The sequence below is a fragment of the Microcaecilia unicolor genome, chromosome 9 (assembly GCF_901765095.1).
Source record: "Microcaecilia unicolor chromosome 9, aMicUni1.1, whole genome shotgun sequence".
Lineage (NCBI taxonomy): Eukaryota > Metazoa > Chordata > Amphibia > Gymnophiona > Siphonopidae > Microcaecilia > Microcaecilia unicolor.
This window is the reverse complement of record NC_044039.1, coordinates 29968527-29993806: the sequence shown is the minus strand read 5'-3', so window position 1 is coordinate 29993806 and position 25280 is coordinate 29968527. Positions and strand designations below refer to the sequence as shown.

General features: G+C 42.0%; 1 protein-coding gene across 3 annotated transcripts in view; it reads left to right on the top strand.

Moving 5' to 3' along the window:
• PARPBP (PARP1 binding protein) overlaps positions 1 to 25280 on the top strand; it is a 56367-nt gene that overhangs the window by 7944 nt on the left and 23143 nt on the right. For 2 of the 3 annotated variants that reach the window (XM_030215166.1, XM_030215165.1), the window contains exons 2-6: positions 3794 to 3947; positions 7140 to 7367; positions 7581 to 7688; positions 11068 to 11238; positions 12313 to 12464. In XM_030215166.1, the coding sequence (XP_030071026.1) occupies positions 3798 to 3947; positions 7140 to 7367; positions 7581 to 7688; positions 11068 to 11238; positions 12313 to 12464 (809 nt within the window). In that variant the 5' untranslated portion in view covers positions 3794 to 3797. The remainder of the gene's footprint in view (positions 1 to 3793; positions 3948 to 7139; positions 7368 to 7580; positions 7689 to 11067; positions 11239 to 12312; positions 12465 to 25280) is intronic. The other variant, XM_030215167.1, reaches the window with a different exon arrangement.

Here is a 25280-nt window from a genome sequence, read left to right as displayed (position 1 = left end):
CATTCTACAACAGTATCACTTTGTATTCATTCATACCATGTATTTGTTCAGACCGGAATCGGTTAACACCATTAACAGTTACATGTAAGCCACATTGAGCCTGCAAAAAGGTGGGAAAATGTGGGATACAAATGTAAGAAATAATAACACATCCAACAACATAGGTAGCAGAAGCATAATAAAGTTGCCCTTTTACTAAAGCTTAGCACCCCCATGATCCTGGAACAATGTATTCAAATTGTAGTAGCACCTCAATAATAGCAACACAAAATCCATTTGTTGCCAAGTACTTTGTGATCCTGCAAAGAGGTTTCTTAGAGCCTATATTGCAAACCATAACACCAGTTCCAATAACAGTACCTTTAGAAAGGCAGCAGTGAATATACACAACAGCAATACACATCCCATTGGAAAAGCCAGACAAGTCAGACTCATAGATCCCCATACAAACATGCCAGCAGAAACTCTCATCTGCTCGTGGTCACATTATCTCTGCAATTCTAAACAGATCACAATTCAACACACATTAATTTTAAAACATATTACAAAAACATAAAGACCTTCCCTACCCTACCCCATCCATCCCAGCAGCCTGGCATCAGCTTTTCCCTTCAATACTCTCTATCCATCCCCGTAGCTCAGCATCAGCCCTTCCCTTCTCTACCTTACCCCCCCCCCCCATCCATCCCTGTAGCCCAGTATCAATCCTTCCCTTCCCCACCATCCATCCCATAGCTAAACATCAACTCTATCCTTCACCCCACTCCTCCCTGTAGCCTAGCATCAGCCCTGTCCTACTCCCTACCCACCCCCTATGGAATTAAATTAAAAAACACTTTTTATACACCCACCTCTGCATGCACCGGTCCATTCAGAGAAAACTGCTGGTGCCTACACTTTTTTTTTAATTATTTTAAACTAGGCACTGCAGAGACCATCCCCACCCAAAAACCCACCAAAATGAGAGAACAACAACTTTTTTAAAATTAAGCTAGCTTGCCACTATTAAAATTTATTGTTGGGGAATTTTTGGGTGGGGATCGGCTCCTCATTGCCGTAGGCACTGGCAGTGAAATGTCTACCCCCCCCCCCCCCATCCAGAAGCCCACTACCAGACCACAGCCATCATTTTGATAACAAAAGAGTAATCAAAATGCTGGCAGGTCATGGTATTGGTGGGGGGGCTTCTAGGTGGGGGTGGGCTCTTCACTGCAGGGCAAAAAAAGGTATATTTTAATCATATATACATTTTTTGCCCTAGGCAGTGAAGTGCTTACCCCACCCAGAAATTCCACAACAATAAATTTTAATAGTGCCCACCAGGCCCCAGCTAGCTTAATTGAAAACAAAAATTACATGATGATGTTAAAATTATGATGTAAAAAAAACCCCAAAAGCATTTACAATTTTATTTCCTGCTGCTGGGCTGGCAGCTGCTGCTGCTGCTTGGCAGTAAAGTTACCTGTCCTGGGTCCGAGACAGGAACTCGAGTCGATTCTAGACCTTTCTGTTTCTTTCACTTCAATTTCCCACGTTTCCAGGGAGGGCAGGGCGAGGCTAAGGCTCGCACAACCCTGCGTGCGTGCATTTGGCCGTATGCAGAAGCAATTTTTTAAGCCTGCCCTGTGCCCTCGCTCAGATGTCACGAGTGAGCGGACGACGGAGCCGAGCGGAGCAAGACGAGAGCGAGGCTGAGGCACACCGCCGCGCACAGCCATGTCCGGTCCGGACCATACCACTACCACTCGCTAGGATGGATGCGAACGAACAACTACCATGACGCGCTGCAAGTGCATTCAGCGCCGAGCCGACTGCCACTCTGCCTCTCTCTAGTCTAAGGTGGGCTGATGTCTGAGCCTGAGGCTCAGCGCGGGTGCCCACGACGACGACGACGTACGCTAGGGCGGCTAGGCTGCTGCATGCAGTGTGTGTGCGCGCTTGGGTGGTGGGCGGGCCTGAGCTGAAATCGGAGCCTGGAGACTAAAGATCAGCTGCCAGAGCGCCGCAGGTGCTGTCTCTGCCGTCACGCTAGGCTGCTGCTACTGCAGTTGTGTGTGTGCTTGGGTGGGCGGGTGGGCCTGGGCCGAAAGGCCCACCCAGGCCCACCCGTAGCTATGCCCCTGGTGGTGAGTAAAGGAACGGTAGGGGCAGTTTTGAACACAGCAGGGAAGGACTCCTTCACTATTCAGTCTGTGTACCAGCTCCTGTCTTCTCCCCCCCACCCCCCCCCAGACCTCTGTAGCTGATGGTAATATGCACACTGAAGATATTCCATGATTTTATGAGCCAAAAAAAAGCACTGTAATAGAAGTCCTGTGTTTTATTTATTAGGATTCATTTACCACCTTCTTGAAGGAATTCACTTAAGGCAATGTACAGTAAGAATAAATCAAATATAAGCAATAGACAATTACGGCAGTTAAAATATTCAAATAATACAAAGTATGGCATAGTATACTACTTACAATGCCAATGCAATACGTAATACAACATTTTAATAGACAGCGTAGGCGTAGGGTATAAGCAAAGATGGAACATATAGATAGGTAAAAGAGTAAGAGGAGTTAGAAAATATGGGGACTAATTTAAAGAAAGTTACATATGAGGTCAGAGTTGTTTATCTCGGCTAGGGTAGAAGTGGATAAACATGTCTTGCTGCAGTATTTCTGTAGTTGTGTCTGCTGCAGTATGTGCAACAATGGCAGCCATACATTGATTTGCTTATCAATGTTTTTGGTAAGTTGCTAAATGACCACCAAGCTTCAGATATAGTTGTTACTAAACATGTTTGGAATATGCATTAGCTGTACCTAATGGTTAGAGCAGCAGGCTGAGAACCAAGGAAACCAGGGTTCGAATCCAACAGCCACTCCCTCAGAGCTTGGACAAGTCACTTAACCAACCACTGCCTTAGATACAAACTATTGCAAGCCTTCCAGGGATAGGGAAATACCTGCTACACCTGAATATAACTCACATTGTACTACAACTGAAAATGACATGAGCTAAATCCAAATCCAAAATTGACACTCAAACTGCACTAACCCTACCTATGAAAAGTCAGCACTGCAAATATTCTAGAACACCAGCACACCTCCAGCTGGAAAAAGAGAACAATCATAGAATCTGAATGTTAAAAGAATCCTCTGCGGTTACAAAAGGAAAACACGGACCATCACATAGTAAAAAAAAACTAAGACTACAGACTAGAAAAAAATGAGATTGAAAACCCATGAAACCAGCTGTGAGCAGCAGAACGTTGAAAAATTGAAGATAGAAATTTCCTTCTGTCCCAAACACATAAGAAATTCATGTTTTCAAAGCTGACCTCTCGTTTCTCTAAATATTAACACACTTTTGTTGTCTGATCATTTGGTTTTTCAAGCATCATATAAAGAATCTGGTGCAGTGCGGAACATAATGAAGTGTACAGCGCTGCGTACATCTAGTAGCGCTATAGAAATGATAAGTAGTAGTAAATCCCATTCTTTTGCAAGCTACTTTGCCAATGACACTTTTGTAGACCAGTTATGGTTTCCGACACATTGTTTCCCTCTGTTGTAATTATAAATTCAACCCATCGGCTGCCTTGGTGCCCTCCAGTAGGACGTTAGTCCTACTCAGTCTATGATACTGACTTCTGCTCTTTTACTTAGGAGTGGATTAACTGGTATGAGTACCGGCTATTACTGTTGGACATAAATCACTTGGTGCAGTTTCTAAATGCTGATTAATGCAAACATAAACCTTGAAGTGTGACATCCATGGTTCAGCTTGCTTTGTTTTGGTTTAGGAGGATGACTTGTATCCAGCAAAGTGTCTTGAAGATGATCAAATGTTTCCGAAGAAAATTGACCCCGTTAACAGACTCTGAAAGAGCAACTGTGTGTGGGGCAGATGACATGCTTTTGGTTTTGCAGCTTGCTATGGCTGGTGTCAATAAACAGGTTAGTATACTATCAAAGAAGAGCGAAAGGTTGCTCAAATTTATTTTTAATTTTGGCTTTAAAATGTTTGTAGCAAATAACTTAGGGCTCCTTTTGCTAAGGTGCACTAACGATTAGCGTATGCTAAATGCTAAGAAACCTGTGTTGTTCCACGGGGCAGGGCCGTGCCAACACAGTAAGCGGGATAAGCACCGCAGGGGGGCGCCGACCTCTGGAGGGCGCCGCTGCGGTGCTTACCCTCACCGCTTACCTCAGCTCCGCGCCGCCCTGGGGGCTTTAAATCCTTTACCTCCGTCGCAGCAGCTGAGCAGCGTCAGTGAAAGCGCTGCCGACGTCTCACTCCTCCACACCAAACCATCAAGAAACAAAACTGAAAATGTTTGTTTGAAAGCGCCTCCAGCCTTCCCTTCGCGCTCGTCAATTCCTGTCAGTGTGGCAAGTGGTGAGCGATCATTTTCATGGTTAAAAATCATAAAAAATTATTTGCGATCAAGTATTTCGCAAGAAAGGCTTGTAAGCCTTGCCATGATTGCTATTGAGAATGATATATGTGCCCAGTTAGATATCAAAGATGCACTCCATCTTTCAGCTCCTATTTCCTTTGCATCTTGTGCCACACGGGGGGGGAGGGGGCGCCAACTGATAGTCTCCAGGGGGGCACCAGAGACCCTAGGCACGGCCCTGCCTAGGGGTGTACTTAGCATGTAGCGCTAAATCTGTTGGTGCATTTTAGTAAAAGGAGCCCATAACATCCTGTAGTTTGTTGCTTTATTGCTGTAGTTTGTTTGGAAGGAATTTTGTTTTACAGCAGAGATTCATTTTTTTTGCATATTCAGTCCACAGGGTTTGGCCTTGATGAATCTAACTCTCTCACCTTGAACACTTAAAATACTCTGTCATCTATGAACATCAACACTAGACCACTCTGTATTTCTCTTACCGGAATTGGCGATCGGCATCACGGTACTATGTAAGCCACATTGAGCCTGCAAATAGGTGGGAAAATGTGGGATACAAATGCAAAAAATAAATGAAAAAGGGCCTGCTATTGATTCTCAGCTTCACCTTCTGCTCATTAGAGATGACATTGCTTCCACAAAGTTCACAGCTCTTGCTGGGGGCAAGGGGATTCCAGTCTTGCTTATTTAATATTACCCACACGTCCCACAATGTTAGATGAGGTATACTAAAACACTCAAAAATAAATGTAAAACAATCTATTTAAAAAGAACTAAAATGAATCAGTAACAAAAGAACTAAAATGAATTGGTAACAAAATCATCATAAACAGTCTTCATGCTCATTCCAGCACTTATCAACACAGTGTTATCATCACATATGTCTATATGTCTTCTGAAATGGGAATTTCTTCAACTGTTTCTGAAAACTACGATAATTTAATACTATTCTAATCTCAACAGCCATTTGATTTCTTGGAAAAGGACCAGCAAGTCTAAAAGCCACATCTAGAGGCGTTCAAAATGTGAAAATACTGGGGCCGTTTACAGCACATTGGTCCCATGCATTAATACAGAAGCACTTTGCACCTCCTTGTTTATTTATTTGTTACATTCGTACCCCACATTTTCCCACCTATTTGCAGGCTCAATGTGGCTTACATAGTACCGTAACGGCGTTTGCCGGTTCCGGTTTGAACAAATACAAGGTGATATTGTGGTAGAGTAAGGTTCATGTAGGTAGATTAATTGGGGGAACTTAGAAGGGGGGAGTTGATATGTCCATTACGATCTTTAGTTTCGTTATGTCGCAGGTACCCAGGTTTTTATGTTGGGTCGGTGGGGTAGGCTTTTTTGAACAGGTTTCTTTTTAGAGATGGAAACTGGTCCTGTTATTTAACACGGTATTAGGCAGTTAGCACTGAGTAGCAGCAAGTGATATAGCTAGGATTGAATGGGCCCTGGGTGGAAAAATTGAGGTGGTTGCCCCCCCCTCCCCCAATAGCACCATCATTCCCAAGGTAGTGGGGGGGTGGAGGATGCACATTTCCCAAAGCTGATATGTTACAATTAATAAATTCAGAAAAATAATTCAACATTTTGTTACCTTTGAGCGTTGCTTTGGTTCTAGTCTCTCTCATCTGTTTTTCTGTGTGTGTGTGTTTTTTTTTAACTCTCTCCAGGGTCCTCTGTCCTTTTGACATTTCTTCTCTGTGTCCACCATCCATCTTTGTGTCTCTAGCCATCCTGTTCATTGTCTCCCCTCTGTGTCTCTGTCGTTATGCCCTCTCCAGAGCCAGCACTTGTTTTGTGTCCCTCTCCCTCATGGCTAGCTTCCCTTCCCCCTGACCCCCCCCCCCCCCCCCAATCGCCTCCTGTAGTCTGGTATCCCTCTCTCCCTCCCTCTTTAGGGACAGTGTCTCTGCAACCTCTTCTCTCTCCCCTTATGCTTCAGGTCTCTGTTTCTCCCCCTTTTCCTTTGCTCCAGGTCTCTCTTGCTCTTTCTATTCCCTCTGCTCTGCACTACACTCCGTGGCCCCTCTGACTAGACCACCAGAGATTGTAAGGTAGTTTGAGGAGGAGGGGGGGCTGCTGTTTGTAATTAAAAAAAATTTTTTTTTGCAAGTAATACAGTTGTGATCTTGTACACTAGTTTAGTTTATATTCTAAATAGAGTGCTCCAAATACATTTTAGTAGGAATTTAAATCTGTAACATTTGGGATAAGCTCCTTAGGAATTAGCCACTCTGTGGAATTATATCAGCTATCACACCAAGTGTGGCACAAAGTCAACCACTGTAAAAGCAATGTGGCCTTTAGTTTTTCATTAGCTGCAGTCCATGTTTGTAGAGGCTATTTTACTTTGAGTTAAAATAGTCTTTAATTACATTCTGGCTTGGATACTGTGAATTTAGTAGAAGGATGCAGGTTACAAGCTCTGACAATCTCTAGCGGCCCTCACTGGTTCATATTCACACAACCAAACATGAGATTTCTGTTTTGGCTGCAGTTTTGATCGAAAGCTTACAGATAGTTTTGGTGGCAGTTTCGGTTTTGGTCAAAATTGGAGGAAAAGCAAAAAAGAAACAACCCAGTTTTGGTCAGCTTCTGATTGTAGAGTTTTAGTGCAACCCAAGGCTAAGATTAGAGTATAATTCCTCTTATATTGAGAAGATGGTGTACACTAGGTGAAAATGTTAGTCTTTTCACTTTTGCATTTTTATTTCATTTTTAGTGTGCCGGAGAATTTACAGTTTCACTCAGTGAAGTGGTGACAACCTGGAAATACTTGCTTCATGATAAACTGGACCTGAACCTCAAAGAAGCTGAAATACCAGATAAATATACAGATAGCCGAAGAGCTTATGACCTTTTTCTGAAGAGCAGCAATATGTTGGATCTTATTGATATATATCAGAAGTGTACTACACTAGACTCTGAAACTGACATGGAGTTATCTCCTGTAAGGGATTTAAAAAAATATATTTTTATAAAACAAGACTATAATTCAGTGGTGCATTTCTCAATTTTGTGTCTTTTTTTTTTTAGTTGGTTTCATTGTAGGAATTCTTATCTATCTAGGGTTTTTGTATTTCCAAGTGGCTTGCTATACTAATGGAAATAACTAATTTAGTCAAACGTAGCTGAAATCAACATTGATGCATTTCTTTTACAGATTCAACTGCTCAAATTTATTTCTGGCTTATCACATGCTTCAGAAGAGAGTGGTTTCATTCCTGCCATTCTTTCAACACCTACTAGGCATATTCAAGATAATGTGAAGGTAATGATGGCTTCTTTGTGCAGTTTAATAAATGGTCAAAACAAAAAGTTATAAGGCACATGACTTTGTTTTAAACATCATCCCATTAAAGGTATATGAATGTTGAAGGAGATTTAAAGAATGTACGTAAAATGGAAACATCTTGTTTCGTGGGGGATTTTAATTGTTTTTCCAACTTTGGTTAAAATTTGGAACGGGGATCTAGCACTTTGATCCTTCATTCTCAACTACCCTTGTATTAAGGACTAGACCTCCCCTCCTCTCTCTGGATTCATTTCAGAACTTTGCAATTATGGATTTTAAATTTGGCCAGTAGGTCTTGCCATTCCTGAGCCCCCTTGTCACCCCTCAACCCCTTCATATCGCCTCTGGCTGACTCAGGATGCAGAAAACTTAATAGAGAATCAAACTCGACCCTCTGACGGCATGCAGCCCTGCTACTAGGCAGGTGAGACTTCATTAATTGTAGTATAGTGTGGTATTAAGGTCTCTTCTGGTTTGGCTGAGGTGAGACTCTTTGTATGAAAGTACTTTATAACTAACTCATTATTCATGTTAGGTATGTATACAGAGTGTGTTATTTTGCTTTAGTCAAACTGAGTCACTTACCTCTCTGGTCTCTTTCCATTCATTGCTAGTGTCTCCAGAATCCATATGGTCCTGCTACCTTTGGAATCCCTGTTATAGCACCAGGTTCCACCTCTGCTCCAATCCATGTCTGCCCAATCCCTCTCCAAATTTAAGTCCTCTGCCTTGCACTCCCAAGTTAGTAGTAATTGTTAATCATTTTATAGCTACAATAATATCACGCGAGAGCTTAAGGTTCTTTTTATGCATTTCAAATACCCCTGACCTTTTAAATCAAAAAGACATCCAAGTATTTTGGTGGAGTGTTGGGGTCTGAGGTGTGTATCCCTACTTTAATCTGTCCTGCATTAATAAGCTCTGTAGGTGGTCAGAAAATTAAGTCCTTAATGATAGGATTGGAGGAAACCCGAGCTTTACAGATTTGTACTTCTCTCTTTGAAGGCTGCTTATACTTAATTGCTATCGATTACAACTGCTCTATGCTCATAACCTGCTACCAATATTATAGAGACCTCAGCGGTGACTTTTTTCACGCATGCCGCTCTGCCCATGACTCACCTGCCTCCTCATCAGTCTTGTTAGCTTCCTAAACATTTTATTAAATATCTTTTCATCAAATTAAACTGTAAATCCCAATTCCAAAATTTAAATTTGAACTTAGCTTTTTTTTTTCTGTTGAGTTTTTTTTTCAAGAAATCTTCCAGATCCACCGCCACCACAGACCATGTTTTTCTTGGCACTAAACCAGTAGCTTCATCAGGTTGCGGATCGGAAATTTATAGCAAAACATTAAAAACTATCCTTTATCAAACTGGAGGAATGAAATAAAATGAAGTGGTAGCTTTATCCTATCTCCACCACAAATACCTTCTGTTTCAATTGCTACAAAATGGAGGCACAGGTGAACCTCTCTTATGAAGATTTCATAGGCTGCAGGAGAACAAATCAACAGATTACTTTCCCAGTAAAAATGCCCAATCTAATTCCATATTAAGGCCCCTAGGGTGGAGCGTATTCATTGTAAATATTCACCTTTGCTCCTTATAATTTATTTATTTATTTATTGCATTTATACCCCACATTATCCCACCTTTTTGCAGGCTCAATGTGGCTTACAGAGTGTTATTATTATGTAGTCATTGCAAGATCTTAAATACAGTCGATAATAGGCTGAAGGTAAATGGGGATTTAGATGGAAAGGTGTTAAGTAAGGTAGTGTGAGAGGTGTTTTTTGATGCTCATGAGTGGTTTAAGGAATGATTTGTTTCATTGAGGATTACTTTTGTAGGCTTTGTTGAAGAGATGTGTCTTCAAAGATTTAACAAAGAAACTGGATCCCCTCCCTCCACTCCCAACTCAACTTTATTGATTATTCTCCAACGCATGTCAGTGCACAGACGATTTGTTCTTTATCCAATGTTGGACCTAAGGTGCATTGACCACATGATTGCTTATGCGAGACTTATTCTCTGTCAAATTTAATTGCCCTTGCAGATCTCCCCACATATACCAAATTACAGGGAGAAAGTATCAGATAAATTACATTAAATGTCATAGTGTATTCCATCTTGCCTATAATTTGCAGATGGTCCCCAGTACCTCCCACTGACTTCCCTCTATTGTTAACTCGCACCACTGGCAACTTCCACAACTGAAATGACCCACTAGGATCTTTGCATATAACCTGTACTCTTGTATGTGAGTATTTCCCCTTAGTTTTACCCCTTGGATAAGCTATTATAGGGTAATATTGAAAACACTTATGCACTATCAAGATTTCCCAATATTTAAAAATGAGCTGAGTGACTGTTGAAACATTTGTTAAGTTGGTAGCAATTTTGCCCTATTCATCATCGCACCTCTGTACTTGATATGCTAATAACAGCTCCCTATGTGCAAATTTTGCTCGCAAATGCACTTTAACTACTGCTCTTGAATAACCACACTGTACAAAGTGCTCCCCCATCAAAAAAGGCTTGTTGCTGAAATTGCTCATTAGTAGAACTTAATCTCCTAATCCAAAAAAATTGACTAATGATCAAACACCTCTTAAGATGAAATGGGTGAAAACTCTTATACTGTAGCAGTGACAGATGTTTGAATACTGATGCCCTCGCAGTGCAGGCTCACATCCAAAAATTCAATATAATTCTTGTAAGTCATAGTGAACTGCAGGTCAGACCATCTAGAATTGATCCATACTTGGAAGTCTGTTAATTGCTCCTCTGTGCTATCCCATAAAAAGAAAACATAATCCAAAAAACGCACCCACTTCCTAAGGTACTAGAACCAAACTGAACCATACAGATGAGCTGCTTCAAATTTAGCCACATAGAGGGTCACTACAGAGGGTGCAAATGCAGCCCCCCCATGGCTACTCCCCTTTATTTGCTTATAAAATGCGCCCTGAAACCAGAATTAATTTTCTTGGATAATTTATTGGAATAGTGGCACCCACTCTTGTTCTGAGGTGATTTTTTGACCTGTTAAAATGAAATACTCAATCGCTTTGCATCTCCAAGTACCTATTTTGTTTCTGGCAGCTTGAATGACTGGATTTGTTCTAAAGAAATAAAGTTTTACGATGACAGTATTTTGGATCTCTGTCATTATAGTTCCTTTGATTATGTTACATAAGTAGACCACTGGGTAACATGATTTTAGGTACTTTGTCATCTCTCTGTAATATGCATCTCCTGACATACATGAAGTATAATATGTATATGGAGTTTTGTTTTGATTTTTGTGAAAAGGCTAATCTAAATTAATTTGTAAGTTTTTCTTTTTGCAGTTGTCATTGGAATTGAAGAGAATAATTTGCTCCTACTTAAAGCTAATGGTAAATTCCAGAAATGATCTTGCCTTAGCTTGTATCCTAAATGTTCCTGATAGAGCTCTAGGGAGAGATGCATTTACCAACCTGAAACATGCTTCCCAGAGCAAGCAGATGTCACTCTTTCTGGTACGCAGTACTGTATTGAGATGAAATTACCATATCTAACTTAGTTATATAGGTGCTCATCATTATGCTTATGTACTCCATTCATTTATTACTTTTGGTAGAAATATATTGTGTAGAAAAAAAAATCCATGTTGTGTCAACACAGCAAACTATTGTCTGCTTATCTGCGCTATAATAAGTGAGAAATTCTGACAATCATGGTCGGAGTTACTGTGCTGCTATTGGCACACTTAAACTTTTTCCAACGTAATCTAGTTCATTGGTTTTATCCAATGGGTACCTGGTTATAGAAGACAGTGGGCTATTTGGAATCTTGAACATTTGAATTTAGTTTCGATAAGGGATGTAGCCATATTGGTTCTGCAGAAAGCACGATCCTTTGAAGATTAATACCTGATCTTTGAAGATTAATACCTGAAATGAGTGGTTTTACTAAGCTAATGTACTATCATATCTTAAATTCTTTCAATCTAATGCACAGTTTGCACTTTTTGGATATAATGATTTGACCAGGACAATAGACTACTAATACTGAATGAGAGGGAATTCTTAAAACAGTTTTGCATGGTAATTTTGGTCATATTTAAAAATGTAGTTTGTTTATTGTGCTGGTTTATTAGACTCTTCTCAGTTGATTCTGCAAAAACATACAGAATCCTCTTTCTTTATTTTCCAAGGCTTGATATACTGCCAATTGCAAACTAGGAATGATACTAAGTGGTTAACATCTAAAACAATGCCGGCTCAAAATGACGCTTATATATGGAACTGCACATGCTTGCAGATAATTCAGGGAGAGGTTTAAATTTTATCCCTTTCTTAGTTATGTGATATTGAAAACTTGGCTCAAAAGTGGTAATGGCTGTGGTAATGACTGTATGTTTGCCAGTACCAAAGCCTCATTTTCTAAAAATTGTGTGTAATATGACTTGCACTCGTTATGCTTTGCAAATGATGATTACTCCCCATAGTGTGGATGTATTTGAATATGCATTTTTGCTCCAGTAGGTGCTCACTTTGCAGAAACCTTGAGGTTAGTAAAATTAGTTTTAATTTCAAGCTTTTATTTTAAAGGTGGCAACATCATTTATAAGAAGCCTAGAACTTGGAGGAAAAGGATACGCACCTTCAGAGAGCGATCCTTTACGAAAGCACACAAAGGGACTTTCAGACTTTGTTCATTTTATTGATAAGCTAGATGAAATTTTAGAAATCTCAAATCCAAGGTAATTTTTTTCTTTTAATTTGTGTATTATTTTTTGTAGCACTTAATTCTTCAACCAGTTACACCATTATTTAAGGGATCGGGTACTTGATCTTTGTCACTTCATTGAATCCATTCATATGGAAATCTCAAAAGCCTATAGACATCTGTAGCCTGCATTTAGCTAAGAGGATGAGAGTGACCCCCCACTGAGTAAACAGAAGAAAATAACAATGGGGTAGATGGGGAAAATCCAGTTGGGACATTTTCCAGCTTATTTTCGAAAGAGAAAGACGCCCATCTTTCGACCCAAATCGGGAGATGGGCGTCTTTCTCCGGTGGGCGCCCAAATCGGTATAATCGAAAGCCGATTTTGGGCGTTTCCAACTGCAATCGTGGGAACGAACAAAGTTGACTGGGGCGTGTTGGAGGCGTGGTGAAGGCAAGAAGGTTGTGTACTTGGACCCATATGTTGGTATGCTAAGGAACATGATTTTGGCAGATTCAGAATCATTAAGTATATGTGTAGTTTATAAAAGACTTCTAAATGGCTATTTAAACTTATTTCCACCAGGTTGTTAATCAAAATGTCAGTTATGTCATTGTGCAATTTATATCTTTTAATATTAGCATATATTAATTTTCAGGACCTCAACTGCGTCAAACATCTTTAGACACTCGTGTTTTACATTCTCACTTTGTCATCGGTCCTTATATGTGGAAAAACTTTTTTTTTTTCCAAAACACTTTTAATATAAATTAAAAAAAAAAAAACTCAGTTGGCTTGGGGGAATCTCTCATCTGACATGACACATGTTTTGCTATAAAGCTTTATCAAGGATAACCCCCTTTTAGTAAACCCGACTCATCTTGCTGACCTAGCTACTTAAACCAGTCAAGATAAGATGCATTTTAACTACAATTGTGCAGGCTTTTCTAAGGGTAATTTTATTACAGGGCACCTGGTTTAAGAGGGCAAATAAACACCTGCCGTGGTGCTATTTTAAAAAAGGACACATGAACTTATTTTGGAATCACCTCCACATGTAACTAGTAGCATTTCTCTTGGATGTTCCACTGTATGTGGCAGAAATTAAGCTGTTAGGGGAAGTAGGATATTTATAGGGGGAGACACATATGTTTCTCTAGGACACATACGTAGGGGAATTCTGTGCAGTGGAGAATTTGCAAACATTCCCTCTCTGAGCAGAATTAAGCAATGAGCAGCAGGAAGAGGAGGGAGACCGCAAAATAGGCCTAACAGTGGGGATTGGTAGCTGCAGAGCTGGAAGGAAGAGGAGGCAGCATAGTTGGCCCTGCAGCCTATGGGAATAGAGAACTGAGGAGGAAAGAGGAAGGAAGCAGCGTGATTGGTTCCACGGCTAGTGGGAAGAGGTAGCTGCGGCCTGAGTGTAGAAGTAATGATGAGGAGGGGTGAGCCTGGGCCTAAGAAGCAAAGTGCTACAAGGAGAGAAAAGGAAAGAGCTGAGGGGGAAGGGGATTGCACCTTGATGGAAGGGGTAGAGTGGGTGTGGACGGGGGAGGACTGAGCATGAAAAAGAAGGGGAAAAAGAGTGAACTGGAGTGGCTTAAAATGGGGGGAGTGAGGCAGGAGCAAGCTGGCGAATCGAGTGTGAGATGGAGGCATACATATTTATTTATTTAAAATTATTTATAAACTGCACTATCCAAATTGTCCTAGGCGGTGTATAATACAGGAAGTAACACAATCATTGACACAGAAACATTAAGTACTCAAATGCAAACATAAACAGCATCTAAACAAATAGACAGTGAGCAGTCTCCTACAACATAACTCCAAAAGCCTGAATAAAATAGAGCAATTTTTGCTGTTTCATAAATTACAGAATTGATTACTCCACTTACATTACCACTGGCAAGGTATTCCAAATTGAGGCGCTGGCAATTTGAAACATACAGTGGGGGAAATAAGTATTTGATCCCTTGCTGATTTTGTAAGTTTGCCCACTGACAAAGACATGAGCAGCCCATAATTGAAGGGTAGGTTATTGGTAACAGTAAGAGATAGAACATCACAAATTAAATCCGGAAAATCACATTGTGGAAAGTATATGAATTTATTTGCATTCTGCAGAGGGAAATAAGTATTTAATCCCTCTGGCAAACAAGACCTAATACTTGGTGGCAAAACCCTTGTTGGCAAGCACAGCGGTCAGACGTCTTCTGTAGTTGATGATGAGGTTTGCACACATGTCAGGAGGAATTTTGGTCCACTCCTCTTTGCAGATCATCTCTAAATCATTAAGAGTTCTGGGCTGTCGCTTGGCAACTCGCAGCTTCAGCTCCCTCCATAAGTTTTCAATGGGATTAAGGTCTGGTGACTGGCTAGGCCACTCCATGACCCTAATGTGCTTCTTCCTGAGCCACTCCTTTGTTGCCTTGGCTGTATGTTTTGGGTCATTGTCGTGCTGGAAGACCCAGCCACGACCCATTTTTAAGGCCCTGGCGGAGGGAAGGAGGTTGTCACTCAGAATTGTACGGTACATGGCCCCATCCATTCTCCCATTGATGCGGTGAAGTAGTCCTGTGCCCTTAGCAGAGAAACACCCCCAAAACATAACATTTCCACCTCCATGCTTGACAGTGGGGACGGTGTTCTTTGGGTTATAGGCAGCATTTCTCTTCCTCCAAACACGGCGAGTTGAGTTCATGCCAAAGAGCTCAATTTTTGTCTCATCTGACCACAGCACCTTCTCCCAATCACTCTCGGCATCATCCAGGTGTTCACTGGCAAACTTCAGACGGGCCGTCATATGTGCCTTCCGGAGCAGGGGGACCTTGCGGGCACTGCAGGATTGCAATCCGTTATGTCGTAATGTGTTACCAATGGTTTTCGTGGTGACAGTGGTCCCAGCTGCCTTGAGATCATTGACAAGTTCCCCCCTTGTAGTTGTAGGCTGATTTCTAACCTTCCTCATGATCAAGGATACCCCACGAGGTGAGATTTTGCGTGGAGCCCCAGATCTTTGTCGATTGACAGTCATTTTGTACTTCTTCCATTTTCTTACTATGGCACCAACAGTTGTCTCCTTCTCGCCCAGCGTCTTACTGATGGTTTTGTAGCCCATTCCAGCCTTGTGCAGGTGTATGATCTTGTCCCTGACATCCTTAGACAGCTCCTTGCTCTTGGCCATTTTGTAGAGGTTAGAGTCTGACTGATTCACTGAGTCTGTGGACAGGTGTCTTTCATACAGGTGACCATTGCCGACAGCTGTCTGTCATGCAGGTAACAAGTTGATTTGGAGCATCTACCTGGTCTGTAGGGGCCAGATCTCTTACTGGTTGGTGGGGGATCAAATACTTATTTCCCTCTGCAGAATGCAAATAAATTCATATACTTTCCACAATGTGATTTTCCGGATTTAATTTGTGATGTGCTATCTCTCACTGTTACCAATAACCTACCCTTCAATTATGGGCTGCTCATGTCTTTGTCAGTGGGCAAACTTACAAAATCAGCAAGGGATCAAATACTTATTTCCCCCACTGTAGCAGACCGATTAGCCTGAAGCCTGACATGTTTAAATGACGCAATATCCAATAAGCAGTTATCAATAGAACACAAAATACATAGGAGTCCTTTTACCAAGCTGCGGTAAAAAGGGTCCTGTGGTGGCGGCCGTTTTTGCCACAGTGAGTAAAAAGCCCCAAAAAACACACGGCCATGCGGTAAGCTTGCACTTATCATGTGGCCATGCAGGGAGGCGCACTTGCTGCCACCTATTGAGGTGATGGTAAGGGCTTCTGCTCTACCCCAGTGGTAACTGGACAATGCACAGTGCTGCCTAATTACTGCAGGGTAACCCCCTGCATTTTATTTACAAAAAAAAATCCAGCAGCACTGGAAAAGGCGCGCGCTGGAGGCGGAACTACCACCAGTGGCCACATTGTTCCGGCAGTAGTTTGGGTTGCCACGCAGCAAGGGCAACCCTTTAGTAAAAGAGCCTCTTAAGGAGCTGGGGAATTCTGTATCCCTGAATAATTTCCTTTTATTGGATTTTTTTTTTCTGTTACTCAAAGATAGTGATTAACTCCTGGATTTTATATAGGTCTCCCAAAGCTCGAAACCTAGGCCAGATGCGTGCACAAATTTAATGAGTCTGAGACGTCGACAATCAATAATTGACGTCAATTGGCAACAATTTAGATTTGCGCGCGCATCTGCCCTTGGAGCTATTCTATAATATCTATGCCTAAATTCTCTAGTGTGCTACTTGAAAAGGGCGTGGCCATGGGAAAGACGTAGGCTGAGGTGTTCTAGAAGTTAAGTGCAATGCTATAGAATATGGTCATTTGGCAAAAATTAGGTGCCATCATTTATACCAGGTTTCAGGTGCTGGAAAGATCTGCACTAAGTATTCAGCAGAGGGTACTTGGCACTGAGTGCCCTTTGCTACTACTACTACTTATCATTTCTAAAGCGCTACTAGACTTAGGCAGCGCTGTACACTTGAACATGAAGAGACAGTCCCTGCTCGACAGAGCTTACAATCTAATTAGGACAGACAAACAGGACAAACAAGATAAGGGAATAAATATTAAAGTGAATAGCCCCTATCACCATGCCTCTGGAGTTTATTCCCTGTTGGTTCATTGATTTGAATGTTATCTTAGTGCGGATCTTTCCAGCACCTAACTTTAGGTGCCATTTACTGAATCCGGCCCTATATTGTGCTATTTTAGAAGTACAAAGAATTTTTCTGAATTTTAAAAATATTGTGTGTGTGCTGAATGGACAGCAACAAGTTTAATAGCATTTTGTGTGTGTTGTGCTTCCTCTATTGTCCTGAAGAGGGTGCACTGTCAAATGTTTACAAGTGTTTTTTCAGAATGTTTGCCCAGAAACACTACCATTGTCTTACTGGGAAGGGGGGAACCTGCTCCCCTCTGTGATCTTGTGTAGTAAACTAGTCAGCTTGAACAAATACATCATGTGCTTCTTTTAAAACCTTAACTAAATTAATCACATTGAAATTGATCATTAATCCACATGTTCCCTGTGGCAAATATATTTAGATTTTAATATGGTCTAATTGCAATGTGTTAACTTTTTTTTTTAAACTTCACTGTTGCTACAGAATGTTTTGTACTTGAAAACAGTTCCAGTGGTTTCAGAACTTAAGTTTGTACTTTTTTTTTCTTTCAAGCTTTAATTCCATAGGTAGATGCACCAAAACTGTATTTTCTTTTCTTTAACTGGAGAATTCGTTTGACCTGTGTCTCAAATTCAGAGACCTGATAACATTTAGGTTAATGTTTTAGGAGCCCTTTTCTGGCAAATCTTCAATGTCTGACTTGAACTTTCTTTGTTTTGTAACTTTCATTTTCTCTATATACAAAGTTGAAAAACACTAGCTTGGTTGATCTTTCTCTCAAACTTGAATGTCTCTTCTAGGACACTTGCCTCAAACACATCTGGCTATTGGGGAATAAAGCTTGAATTTTTTGTGAAATATTGAGGAATGTTTTTAAAAGAATGTCTATTATGGACATATTTTCTAATAAACGTTTCTATAAAGAACATAAAAGTAGCCATACTAGGTCAGACCAGTGGTCCATCTAGCCCAGTATCCTGTTTTCCAAACAGTGGTCAAGCCAGATCACAAGTACCTGGCAAAAACCCAAGTTGTAGCAACACTCCATACTACAAATCCCAGGGCAAGCAGTTGCTTCCCATGTCTATCTCAGACTATGGACTTTTCCTCCAGGAATTTGTCCAAACCTTTTTAAAACCCAGATAAGCTAACCACTGTTACTACATCCTCCGGCAAAGAGTTCCAGAGCTTAATTATTCGTTGAGTGAAAAAATATTTCCTCCTATTTGTTTTAAAAGTATTTCCATGTAACTTCCTCCAGTGTCCTCTAGTCTTTGTACTTTTGGAGTGAGTAAAAAATTGATTTACTTCTCGTTCTACACCACTCAGGATTTTGTAGACTTCGATCATATCTCCCCCTCATCTGTCTCTTTTGCAAGCTGAAGAGCCCTAACCTCTTTAGCCTTTCCTCATACGAGAGGAGTTCCATCCCCCTTATCATTTTGGTTGCTCTTCTTTGAACCTTTTCTAATTCCGCTATATCTTTTTTTGAGATGCAGCAACCAAAACTGAATGCAATACTCAAGGTGTGGACGCACCATGGAGCGATACAAAGTCATTATAGTATTTTCAGTCTTATTCACCATCCCTTTCCTAATAATTCCTAGCATCCCGTTTGCTTTTTTGGCTGCTGCCGCATACTGAGCAGAATATTTCAGTGTATTATCTATGACGACACCCAGATCTTTCTCTTGAGCACTGACCCCAAAGGTAGATTCTAGCATCAGGTAAATATGATTCGGATTATTCTTTCCAATGTGCATCACCTTGCATTTGTCCACATTTAATTTCATCTGCCATTTGGATGCCCAGTCTTCCAGTTTCCTAAGGTCTTCCATAGCATGTATAAATATGTTAAATAGTACCGGTCTCAGTACAGATCCCTGCAGCACGCCACTGTTCATATTTCTCCATTGAAAGAAATGACCATTTAACCCTACCCTCTGTTTTCTGTCTAATAACCAGTTCCTAATCCACAGAAGGACATTGCCTCCTATCCCATGACTTTTTAATTTTCTCAGGAGTCTCATGAGAAATTGTCGAAAGCTTTCTGTAAATCTAGATACACTACATCAACCGGCTCACCTTTATCCACATGTTTGTTCACGCCTTCAAAGAAATGAAATAAATTGGTGAGGCAAGACTTCCCTCGGCTGAACCCATGCTGACTCTGTCCCATTAAATCATGTTTGTCTACGTGTTCTTTAATTTTATTCTTTTATAATGGTTTCCACTATTTTGCCGGGCACTGACGTCAGTCTTACTAGTCTATAATTTCCTGGATCACCCCCTAGAACCTTTTTTTAAAAAATCGGCATTACATTGGCCACCCTTCAATCTTCAGGTACTATGGACGATTTTAACAACAGTTTACATATTACTAACAGATCAGTTCTTTGAGTACCCTTGGATGTATGCCATCCTGTCCAGGTGATGTACTACTCTTTAATTTGTCAGTTTGGCTTGGTATATCTTCCAGGTCTCCAAGATTTCTTTCAGTTCCTCCTCATCACCCTTGAAAACCACTTCCGGTACAGGCAGATCTCTTATATCTTCTTCTGTATAGACAGAAGCAAAGAATTCATTCAGTTTTTCCACTATGGCCTTGTCCGCCCTGAGCGCCCCTTTTGCTTCTTCGTGATCTAACGGTCCCACGGATTCCCTCGCAGGCTTTCTGCTTCTGATGTACCTGAAAAAGTAGTTACTGTGAGTTTTGCCTCTGTGCCAAGTTTCTCTTCATTTTCTCTTTTAGCCTTCTTTATTAATGCTTTGCATCTGACTTGCCAGCGGTTATGTTGCTTCTTATTTTCTTCATTTGAGTCCTTTTTCCATTCTTTGAAGGACAATCTTTTGGCTGTAGTGGCCTTACTTCACCTTTTAACCATGCTGGCTGATGTTTTCTCTTCTTTCCACCTTTGCAAATACATGGAATGTATCTGGACTGGGCTTCCAAGATGGTATTTTTGAATAACATCCATGCATGATTTAGTGTCCTAACCTTTGCAGCTGATCCTTTTAGTTTCTTTTTAACCATTTTCCTCATTTTATTGTAGTCAACCTTTCGAAAATTAAACGCAACTACAGTAGATTTCCTTTGTGGGTTCATCCCAGATAGTAGCCAAACTTGATCATGTTTAGGATCACCATTTCCCAGGGGGCCCAACACCGCCACCTCTTGCACTATGCCCTGCACGCCACCAAGGACCAGATCCAAAATGACTCCCCCTTTTGTCGGTTCCTGGACCAGCTGCTCCAAGAAGCAGTCATTTATTACAACTCCCTGGCACTCCCTGATATAACATTTATCCAGTCAATATCAGGGTAATCGAAATTGCCATTATTATAGTGTTGCCCAATTTACCAGCTTTCCTAATCTCTGTAAATATTTCTTCATCCGTCTGTTCATTCTGTCCTGGCAGACGGTAGTACAACTCTACAAGAATATGTCTTTCCTTCACACATGGAATTTCTGTCCATGATAATTCCATGCTGTCATCTGTGTCATGTGTTTATTTTATTTGACTCAATTCCCTCTTTATTATATAGCGCAACCCCCCCTCTGATTTGTTCCTCTCTATCGTTGCGATACAATTTGTACCCTGCTAACACAGTGTCCCATTGATTGTCCTCTTTCCACCAAGTCTGAGATGCCTATTATATCTACCTCATCATTTAGTGCTATATATTCTAACTCTGCCATCATATTTTTTAGGCTTCTAGCATTTGTATACAGGCACTTCAAATTGTGTTTTTTCCTTTGATTTACAACTGCTTAGAAGTTGAAGAGGATAATTTGCATCCTTTATCCTGCTCTCTCATTAAGCACACCTGGCTTACTTTCAACATTGTTGAAACCTCTCTACTGGGATTCCCTAAATATCCTGTTTCAATAGTATCCTTCAAGGATACTCCACACCGAACTATGCGCTCCTGCAGAATTCTTGCAAGGTCATTGCTTGAACTTTCAGCAGCCATTTTGAAGCAGCGCCAAAAGCAAGACAGGCCTGCAGCTGCGCCAGGCAGGAAAGAGGGTCACTAGACCACCAGGGCACTAAAATAAGGGGGGGAAGTGTATGGATTCAGGTGGATGGAGAGAGGCTGGAAAAAAGATTGGGGAGGCTGGAGGGGGAGGGGGGGGGAGAGGAGAGAGGGAATCTGACTTTCTTGGGGGTGGGGTGATATTTTTATGTCCTTTTAATTTTCTCGGGCAAATATGGTAATCCTATTTAGGCCTGGGTATGGAATGGATGCAGTTGTGTCCCTTCTTGGCAATCTCCATGACAGGAGATCTGCCTCAATACAAGTCTTGCTGAATTTCTCAGAAGCCTTCAACACTGTGGATCATAATATCGTGCGTAGAAAGCTGGAAGAAACAGATATTGTGGCACAGTATTTACGTGGTTCAAATTCTGTTTGTTAGACAACAATCAATTCTGTTCAGCAACACATAATCACCACCTTGAGCAGTGAACTGTGAGGGCACCACAGGATCTATAATCCTGCTTATAATCGAATGAGAAAAACGCCCAAGTTCCGACCTAAATCGGGAGATGGACGTTTATCTCACAAAAATGAATAACGCGGTATAATCGAAAGCTGAACCTGGACGTTTTCAACTGCACTCCATCGCGGAAGCGTACAAAGTGGATGGGGGCGTGTCGGAGGCGTGGTGAAGGTGGGACTGGGGCATGGTTATCACCCGAACAGAGATGGGCGCCTTTCGCCAATAATGGAAAAAAAGTATGCATTTGTAGCTAGAATTTAGGGCACTTTTCCTGGACCCTGTTTTTTCACAAATAAGGCCCCAAAAAGTGCTCTAAATGACCAGATTACCCCCAGAGGGAATCGGGGATGACCTCCCCTGACTCCCCCAGTGGTCACTAACCCCCTCCCACCACAAAAAATGATGTTTCACAACTTTTTATTTTCACCCTCAAATGTCAAACCCACCTCCCTGGGTTTAAAATAGGTTTGGACAAGTTCCACTGCTTATCACTGAGGATAATTAGCATGGAATGCAGTTACTTCTGGAATCCTGTCAGGTATTTGTAATCTGGATTGACTGCTGTTAAAAATAGGATACTGGGCTTGATGGACTCTTGGTCTGACCCAGTATGGCAGTTCTTTTTTTTTATTTGAAAGAAGTCTTTATTGTTCAATGAAACATAACGTAACATAACATACATTGCACAAACATCAAATAAGTGCTATTCTATGGTAAGTACAAAAATTCTTGTAAGAGCTTCTCCATTGTGGTGATTATCAGTTTCATCATTCAAATATTAACATCACGTAACTTCAAATTTTATCGTTTATACCATTTTTTCCCCCTTCCCTTCCCCCCCCCCCCCCCCCCCCCCCCCACTGCCCACCCTCCCTCCAAGAGGACACAGCTAACCGTTAACAAGCATATTACACTCAGATAATCAACATGCTAAGCTGATAAGTCTTCAGAGGGAACACTGTTCCAAACCAGTTTCAATTTTCCCATCTGATTTTTGCGCTCAGCCATCAATCTCTCCATTTCACTTACATACCTCAGTTTGCGAAGCCATTTTGTTATTGGGGGAACCCCCTCCCTTCGCCAGTGTGAGGCTACAACCACTCTTGCCGTTCCCACTACATGAGTCGCCAGAGTCTGTTTACATGCTGTTAGGCCTGCAATCCGGGCAGAGAACAGAAACACCTCAGGAACCCATGGGATTGTACCTCCCAACCATTTCTGCATCCTAAAGTGGACCGCTCTCCAAAATGCACGGATTTTGATGCAGCCCCACCATATGTGCCCCATTGTGCCCCTGTGTCCACAGCTCCGCCAGCACATACCCGAGGAGGACGGAAATATCCTCTGTAAACGAGCAGGGGTGAGGTACCACCTGTATAATACTTTCACTGCGTTCTCCTGCAGGGGTACATGTGTCGACACTCTCACCACGCTTCTTTCTATTCTCTCCCATTCAGGTTCCTCCAGGCACCTACCCAGTTCCCTTTCCCATCTATTCCTATGCTCCTCCCTATAAATTGTCTGCTGACTTATGATGAGGTATAGATGACTGATCAGGCCTCGAGAGGTTGCAAACTTCTCGCACACTTCCTCCAGCTCCAGCGTTTGACGCTTCATCACTTCTCGCACCGCTTTAGTCTGGAGAAAATGCGCCAATTGACGATAGGCAAATTCACCTCCCTCTACCCCTGGGTATCTCTCCTTCAAGGCCTGAAAAGACAGCAATGAGTCCCCATCAAACATTTGACCCCATTTTCTCACCCCTATCTCGTACCATTTAGTAAATACCCCCTTGGTGGTACCCGGTAGGAATAGAGGATTAAAGGCTATGGGAGTGTCACGGGTCAATATGCACTGTCTCTTTGGGAATAAGCTGTCCCAATAATAAAGTGTTGTAGTTATAGATGGGCAGGCTCGCTCCTCCAGAGTTCTGAAAGATTTTGGTAACCACATAATGGCACTCAATGGTTTCTCACCCAAGGAGTGTTGTTCTATGTGCACCCATTGACGGTCAGGATAATCCTGATGCCATTCGAGTGCCGCTTTCCCTTGTGCTGCTCTATAGTACCAGGCAAGATTGGGCACTCCCAGCCCCCCCCCTCTCCGCTCTTTGTATAAGAGGGACCTCGCCAGCCTAGGGTGCTTTCCGGCCCAGACGAACCGCACCAATTTATCTTGTAAAGAAGCTATAAATCGCCTGGGCATCATCACAGGCAGCACCTGGAAAAGATATAGTAGGCGGGGTAGTATGTTCATTTTGAGAATAGCTATTCGCCCAAACCAGGATATTCCCAGTTCTCCCCAACGCTCTAGGTCCTCTGCAATAGTTTTACCCAAACCCTTATAATTGGCATTAAAGAGTTCCGAGTAGTCCCCAGTCAGATTGACTCCTAAGTACTTGATTTGTTTATGCGCCCATCGGAATGGAAAGGAGATCTTTAGGGTGTCCACCACGTCCTCAGGAAGCGTCACGTTCAGGGCCTCTGATTTGGCCATGTTAACTTTAAACCCTGATACAGCAGAATATTCCGCCATTATACTCTCAAGATGTGGGAAGGTGGTTAGAGGCCGTGTTATCAGCATCAGTACATCGTCAGCGAATAATGCTATTTTATGGGTTCTATCTGCTATTCTGACTCCTGAGATAGTAGGATCCGAGCGCACTCGAGCTGCAAAAGGCTCCATCACCATAGCAAACAATAAGGGTGATAGAGGGCACCCCTGTCTGGTGCCTCTGTACAGCGTAAACATCTCGGAGTTTCCACCATTGACCCGGACACAGGCCCTTGGGGATTCATAAAAAGCCTGAATCCACCTCCTAAACTGCATTCCAAACCCCATAGTTCCCATTACCTTATGCAGAAAGGGCCAGTGAACCCGGTCAAAGGCTTTCTCTGCGTCGAGGCTTAAAATACAGAGCGGCTTCTGATTTTGCTTAGCTAGGTACATGATGTCCACCACTCTTCTAATATTATCCATCGCTTTCCTGTATGAAACAAAGCCTGTCTGGTCAGGGTGGATAAGCACTGGGAGAATAGGGGCCAGCCGGTTTGCCAGCACCTTGGCCAGGATTTTTACGTCAGCATTTAAGACCGATATAGGTCGATAGGATCCACATTCGCATTTATCTTTTCCTGGTTTAGGTATTACTGCTATCCATGCCTCCATCATTGACATCGGCAGAGGCCCCCCTTTCCCCACCTGGTTAAACAAGTCTGCCAATAGGGGCGCTAGTTCTGGGGCGAATTTCTTGTAAAATTCATTGGGCAAACCGTCCAACCCAGGTGATTTACTCGATGGCAGGCTACGAATAGCCACCTGAATTTCCTTAGGGGTTACCGGTTCATCTAAGAAAGCCTGCTGATGTTGATTCAAAGAGGACAGCTCACTGCCTTGTAAATATTGGTCTACCAAGTCCGGGGGAGGGTTAAGTTCTTGGGCATACAGTTCTTGGTAGAATTCCCTGAACCGCTTACGTATGTGTTCAGATTTATCTAAGTCCCTCCCACCTACTTCACGTATCTTTAAGATAGTCCGCTCGGCTTTTTGCCGGCGCGTTCTAATAGCTAGGAGGCGCCCCGCCTTATTGGCAAATTCATACGAGCTCACTCTTGTCTTTGCTTGTAACAAGCCAATTTGTTCTGAGTAGATAGAGTCGAGTAGCTCACGCTGTGCAGTAAGCTCCCGCAGAACTCGT